The sequence below is a fragment of the Pteropus medius genome, unplaced genomic scaffold (genome assembly GCF_902729225.1).
Source record: "Pteropus medius unplaced genomic scaffold, Ma_sr-lr_union100, whole genome shotgun sequence".
Taxonomy (NCBI): Eukaryota; Metazoa; Chordata; class Mammalia; order Chiroptera; family Pteropodidae; genus Pteropus; species Pteropus medius.
The window spans coordinates 616,178-623,331 of record NW_024352780.1 but is presented as its reverse complement, the minus strand read 5'-3'; the positions used below and the strand labels follow the sequence as shown (position 1 = coordinate 623,331).

The following is a 7,154-nucleotide window of genomic DNA, read 5'->3' as shown; positions in this document are numbered from 1 at the left end:
GTGTGCTCGCCTCGCCAGCCGGTGGCAGACCCACTTCGGACTCCAGCCCCCAGGGAGGGACTGGGAACAGCAGAAGGCCATGCGGTCGGGGCCAGGCCGCATAGTCAGTGATGGCAGCATCACGGACACGCTTGTGCGGGGGAGGCTCGGGGTGGTTTAAAAACTCCTGGACGAAGGGACAGACCAAGGCCGTGTGGGAGGCACTCGGAGCTCCTCGCCGCACGTGCAGGCGCCTGCGGGTCTGCCCACCTGACTCACACCACACAGCGTGCGGGGCACCAGGTGTACCCGAGGTCACAGGCTCAGAGCAAAGGGGCTGCCATCTTCTGTATTCTCCACTTTTCCCCAAAGGGCAGAGTTGTTTCATTTTTTAATCTGAAGCACGTTGCTGAGGAAGCAATGTCAGGCCTGCCTGATGTCCTCGGAGGGGCGACGTGCAGAGTGGCCGTGCACAAGGGGCGAGGGGCAGCCTCGGCCCCAGGTCAAGAAGGGCGGGAGGCTGAGCCGGGGTTCGGGGCCACATAGCTGCCACCCCGCATCACCCTAGCAGGGACGACCCCCCCTCTGCCTCTCCCAGCAGGCGCCGGTGGCTGAACCCCCAGAGGCCCCGCAGCACAGCGGGCGCTCTGAGCCCGTGGGCGCCAGGCAAAATCACGCCCCTACCCCTCGACTGAGGGCCGATCACGTGCATCCACCTGTTCCGGATGTGTGCGGGGAGCAGCACGAGGCCCAGCCAGATGCTGCCTCCCCAAAGCCTCCCAGACCTCTCTTCACAGAACCCCTCATCCCAGGCTCTCCCCACTGCTTCCAAAAGACGGCTTGGGCCAGAGGAGATTGCTGTGTCCACACGGCCATGCAGCCAGAATGACACGCACTGACCCAAAAGCTGGTGGGCGCCCTGAGCCCCCCCGCCCCAAGAGTGAGGTAGACGCTCCGTGACCCTTAAATAAAAAATCTTAAGATGAAAAGAAAACAAAGGGCTTCAAGTGAGGGCAAGAGAGACACCATGGGTGTGACAAGGACACAAGGACATCGCTGGGGGCCGGCGAGGAGAGCTGAAGGGAAAGCAGGTCCTGAGCTCGCCCGAAGGTTGGACAAACACTGTCCTCCACCCATTCCAGCATTAAGGTGGCAGCGCCGGGACCCAGAAGGGGCCAGGACCAGACAGCCCAAAGCGGTCCCCCGGATTCTGAGACCGCCCGTGGCATCTTCTTCCCGGTCACTGGTGCGTTTCTTAGCGACCCATGACTTAGCCACCTCCCTAAAGGGGTCACAGCAAGAGAGGGGTGAACAGGACAGCAGGCGTGCGGTGCCGCCCAGCCCGCCTGTTCACACACTCAGTGGGAACGTCCCATCCTCGGACCAGGGGCTAGAGGGTTCGGCCAGGCCAGGGGACGGCGACCCGAGAGGTGCGGCGGAGCCCAGGGAACCACAGGGCCCACCTGAGCGGCTCCATGTGGGGCCCGGAGGCCGGAGCCCCTTGCCTTTCCTGACTGCAGACTAAATAGAAACTCTGAAAATGCACAGAAACGCCGTTCGCAGGTTCTGCTACTCGCTTCCTCAGCATAGTTTCAAAAATAAACCGTCACCTTAGTTTTCTTGATTCAGTGCCACTAACTGGAGATGGGCGAATGACTAAGAAAAAAGTTAAAAATTAAAAGAAAATGCATTCGAAACGTATGACACTAAGTAGGTGTGTAAGACACAACAATAGTCAAACTTCAAGATGCCCCAGGTGACCAAAACCAGACACGCGCCAGGACGCCCTGGGCCACGGACACACCTCAGGGTCTAGGTCTGGCCTCCCGAGCCAGAGGCCGCTGTCCTTTGGGGCCCTGCGTGCGGCGGGTTTGGGGACGTGCCCTTCCGTGCCCCCGGCCACGGGCAGAGCTCACGCAGTTTAGCCCGTGCGGCGTGGCGGCATTTCAGGGCCGCCACTGCGGGCCGCGGCGGGGAGCCCGCGCGTGAGCGGTCTGCAGGCGGAGGCCGCCTCGCGGGAGGGGAGGGGCTGGGCGGAGCTCCGTGCCCGGCCCCCCCCTGCGCGGCCTGTAAACGCCCCGGCTGTTCTCCCCCAGAATGAAGCTCCTCCATGGCTAGCGAGGATCCTGGGCCCAGGCTGGCCGAGGCCCACGGCGATCCCGGAGCTCCTGCTCCATCCCCCCATCTCCCATGCGGAGCGTCTGAGACCCGGCGGCCGGCCCGGAGGACAAGCACAGCGGCTGCTTCCCAAGCAGGACTCAGCTAGGACCGGGCCGGCCCCTGCCCAGCCGGCCCCCTGACTACCTGTCCCACTAAGGCAGGTGACTTCCTCCTGCACGAGGGATGAGCACCTGGCAACGGCCGGCTACACCTGGATTACCACCGACGAAGAAACGCAGTCCCAACGAAGTGCAACAGCGGGCGTCACGGAGGCTCCCGGACCAGGGACCTTCCTCCACGTAGCCCCTCGCCCTGAGGGCTGGCGCCGGGACAGGCCTGTGGGGCCTGGGGGCGGGGCCTGCGGGGCCTGGGGGCGGGGCCTGCGGGGCCTGGGGGCGGGGCCTGCGGGCACTCACGTGATGGTGTCGATCATGTCCAGGCCCATCTCCACGCAGCAGTGGGCGTGGTCGGCCTTGGGCTGGGTGAGGCCGGACACGCAGTAGTAGCAGTCCCCCAGGATCTTGATGCGGCGGCAGTGGTTCTCCTTCGGGCGAGAGGGCGGTGGTGTGTTAGGGACGCTCCTGGGCCGGCCACCTGCCCTTTGGCACCTGTAGATGCCATCAGCACAGAGCCCAGGGCCCCCGCCCTCCCAGGGGATGCCCCGTGGGCAGAGCAGCCTTGGGTGGGGGCAGCCCCCCTGGCTGTGACCAGGGTGACGCTGGGGTAGCCGCGCCTCCCCCACACCTGCACCCAGGCCCCCTCCAGGCAGGGGTCCACACCCGTCCAGCAGCTCACACGCCAACCCCAAAGACCCTGCAGCATGGGGGAGCTGCCCAGAGCCAGCTCCTCCCCCACGGCAGGGCTGGCACAGGCCACTGCTGACCAGCAAGGAGGCTCGCATGTGACAACCCTCCGGAACATGCTAGACCCCCCACCGGTTACTCCCAGCGAGGCCAGGCTCCGAGTAAGCACATCTAGTAGGTGACGGGCAGACAAGGTCCACCACGCCCTTCCAGCCAGGCTTCCCACAGAGCAGCCATCAGAGCAGGACGGTCAACACACACACGCCGCACACGCACCACGCAGAGTTACAGCCTGGTGTCGGAGGCTGTGAGACGCAGAGCCACGTCCTCCCTGGCCAGGCCCCGCCACAGGCCCCACACTGCCCAGCACAGACAGGGGAAGTAAAATGTTAGCACATCGTCTGGTTTTATTACTCTCAAGGGTCCTGGCTCTGTTGCAAGCTTTAGAGACCAAAAAGGTTGTTTTTCATTGGTTTCAGTGTTTTAGATTATAAAATTTCCCTGTAAATACTGGAAGTCAGCACCAGAGTCCCTGCCGCCTGAGCACAGGAAGCAGGGAGGAGGGGAGGAGGGGCCGGCCTGGAGGGACAGGAGTGGCAGGAGGTGAGGACAGAGCCCTGGAACAGCGGGTGCGGGGAGAGGGGGGTGGGGGGGGTCGTCTCAGGCCATGCCTCCGGGGTGGGTCTGTAGGCCCCAGTCGAGCTCTGGACCCCAGCCCGGCCTGAGCAGCAGCCGTGGGGGCCCAGCAGTGTGACAGGCTCTCGCCAGAAGCAGAACCCGGAGTCGTGATCAGAGCCCAGGACGGGCTTTCACCGCCCGTCATCCTGCAAAGCGGGGCCGGGAGCTATCCAGGCAGCTCACCGACGAGAGGCCAGGACTCAGGCTCATCCCCATGGCTGGCACACGGCGCCCTGGAACCAGCCAAAGAGACACCTGCTTCGTGTAGCCCGCTCACTTGCCCACTGAGAAAGCTGGCCTCAGAGAAGGGCCCACCCCCCAACAGGTGGTAGAACGAGACTGAGCCCCAGACAGGTGCTTCCCCATCAATTCAAAGGGACGTGACTGGCTTCTCAAACATACATGGACATCAGAGCAAATGTAAATCTAAAATGGATCTGATAAATGGGGGAAAGGTCAAAAGCACTGTGCCATCTGCAGCCATCAGCCGTGGGCAAGGTGCAAAGCAGCACCCTGGAGACCAAGGCAAACACTGTGTTTGTCTAACCACCGTGGGGACCTCAGTGAGGAGAGATGTGTTTGCAGCGCAGCTGTGTATGCCTCTCCAGGCCCCACGATGACAGCCCCACATCCTCCATACCGGGCACACGACAAGACAGCAAAGCATGAATACACGCCCCACGTGCTCTGCGGTACACGGCTCGGGCAGATCACAGAATGTATTTTAAATCTATCCAACACCATCAGCACACAAAGGAACAAAGGAAAAAGCAATAAACAGAAGGGAATGAGGCCACGTAAACTGGGGGTTTCCTCCCAGTCACCTGCACAGACCCAAACTGAATTTCTGGAGATGGGACTGCTGTGTGGGTAGCAGCTGCACGGACGGACAAACGGCAGGAGGTACGACCACAGCACTACGAGCGCAGCAGGAGCAACTGTCCAAAATGAAACAAGGAAAAAGGACCCAAAAAGCAAAACGCGGTCAGCTGAGCTGTGGGACAACGGGTGTCCCTGAGGGAACAGGGACGGGGGCATAAAAAGTATTTGGAAAAGGGTGGTTGAGTTTTTTCCAAACACGACCCTCCGTGTTTACGGACCTAATAACGGAGCTTGGGACGCGTGACGCAGAGGCCGGCAGCAATGACAGGAGAATGGGGACCGTGGCCACGGCCAGGGCTCCGGCTTGTCCCTCAGTCACCGAGCAAGCGGCCGGGAAAGCTTGAAGATCCCGAGACGTGGGGACCCTACCCCAGCAGGCCAGCTGGCTGAGGACGTTCACGGAAGGCCTGGGAGCACGAGAATTCTAGAAGGGCGGGAGACACGTTATTTTTGAGTGTATGTGGGTCGTTCACCAAAGTAGACTATTTCTGGGCCATAAATTGAAAAGGATTCAAGTTAAAAAAATTGCTTTCTAACCATAATAGATTAAATTTGAATTAAAAAGCAGAAAGATCTTTGAAAAATCTCCCCCCGCCCAAAAAAAAAAAACCTCTAAATAATCCACTGGGTCTAAGAAAAATCAAAAAGGAAATTAGAAAGTATTCTGAACCGAATAAAAATAAAAACACAAGTTAAAAATTTGGGGGATGCTGCTAAGCGGTAAGTCAGGGAAGTTCAACAAGCTGAACATTTAACGAGAGAAAAAATATCTCATGTCAACGGCCTCAGCTTCTACCTTAAGAGACTACAAAACAAAAAGCAACTTAAAACCAAAATAAGCAAAAGAAACAAAATAATACGGATCAGACAAGAAACTGAATGGAGACAAGAATGGAGAAATCAATGAAACCCAAAGCAACTTCTTCATGAAAATCAATAACATTGATGAACCTGTAGCTAGAATAAGCAGGGGAAAAAAGAAGACACAAACTAGCAAAACCAGGAACGGGCAGGGAGACATCGCTACAGCTGTCAAATGGGAAACAAGAAGCAGCGTGAACCACTTCATTCTAATAAGTTTGACAATAAGTGGGCGGATTCCCTGGAAGATAAAAAAGAACTACCCAGCTCATTCGAAGACAAAAACAAGATAACCTGACCAGTCCTGTTTAAAGAAATCGAATGAAGAGCAGTTAAAAACTCCCACAAGCAGAACTCCGGGCCCGGGGGGAGCCGCCGCTAAATCCCATCACGTTTAGGGAAGCAGGGATACCTATGCCACGCATCCCCTCCCAGAAATCTAAACGGGAGGAAACGCCCCTGAGCCCTCCTGCGACGCAAGTGTCACCCTGACGTCATGCAAAGACAAGGCAAGAAGAGAAAGCCACAGCACAGCTCCGCTCAGGATCGCGGATGGAACGGTGCTGGATAAAATGTTAGCAAGTCAAAGCCAGCAGTACGTGAAAAGGACGACGCGGCATGCCCAGGCCAGCCGGTCCCAGGAGTACAGGGCTGTCCCGGCATCCCGCCATCGAACACCATTCACACTAGCAGGCCACAACTGAAAAGCCACAGGATCGTCCCAATGGACACGCTCAAACGTTGGACAAAATCCAGCAACCGTTTCTGACAGAAACTCTGCAAAGTGAAGATAAAACAGACTTTCCTCAACCTGATAAAAAGCATCCACAAAACTGTAGCAGCAGCATCACGCTTCAGGATGGAACTCACACTTTCCCACTAAGCCCGAGAGCAAGACAGGAAGGCCGGCTCAGGCCCGCTCCAGAGCCTTCCACCAAGGCCAGCTGGGCGAGGGGCTGTGACAGCCAGCACCATCCCCAAAGGCAGGCCGGTCCTGGGCCTCAGCCCCGTGGGCATCCATGGGCAGCTGCAAGGTTTTCTCACCTCCAAGCCCAACGCGCGGCCCAGGAACTAGTTGCTGAGCAGTGAGCTGACACGAGGTGACAGGGGTGTGCTGGACACACCCAGCTCTCGGGCAGCCGGGATCAGACCCAGTTCCAGTGACACGGGAACGCGCGGCTGTGCTTACCGTGGCCAGCTCGTCAAACTTGCCGAAGAGCTCGTTGAGCAGCTTCACCAGCTCCTGTGCCGTGCACTGCGACGCCAGGCCCGTGAAGCCCACGATGTCCGCGAAGAGGATGCTGCAAGACAGAGGGCGCTGCCTCCGGAGCCCACGTGAGCCCCCTTCACAGGCCGCCCCAAACCAACCTCCCGTTTACTCCTCACGCCGGCTGCAAACCTGGGCTCTCCTCTCCCCATTTCACAGGCGAAAAGATGGGGGCCAAGGGAAGCCACAGACTCCGCGTGGCCAGAGGGCGGGGACGCTGGAGCCACCCTATGCCACCTCCCAGGACATGCGAGAGCAGCTCCACGTCCACCAGACCCACTCCCGTTCCCGTGGCCCCGTGACAGAGTCATAGCTAGCGGCACAGGAGCAAAAGCGACATGCTTCTGAGAAGTGAGGGGCCCTCCGCACCCCTTTCCACTCCTGCCGCTGACACAGGCGACACGAGGCCTGGGCGCTGTGCGAGCCTGGCCCTGACGGTGGATGCTATGCGGAGGGGCGCGCACGGTCTGCAAACGCTGTGTGCAAAGGCCGTGTGCAAACCCGAGGCGGGTAATGACACGATG

The 7,154-nt window shown here is 59.3% G+C and overlaps 1 protein-coding gene across 2 annotated transcripts in view; it reads right to left on the bottom strand.

Annotated features, from left to right (window-relative positions):
* ADCY1 (adenylate cyclase 1) overlaps positions 1-7,154 on the bottom strand; it is a 47,500-nt gene that overhangs the window by 28,515 nt on the left and 11,831 nt on the right. For both annotated transcript variants that reach the window (XM_039847110.1, XM_039847111.1), the window contains exons 4-5: positions 6,553-6,664; positions 2,556-2,683 (exon numbers count right to left, since the gene is read on the bottom strand). In XM_039847110.1, coding sequence (XP_039703044.1) covers positions 2,556-2,683; positions 6,553-6,664 — 240 coding nt within the window. The remainder of the gene's footprint in view (positions 1-2,555; positions 2,684-6,552; positions 6,665-7,154) is intronic.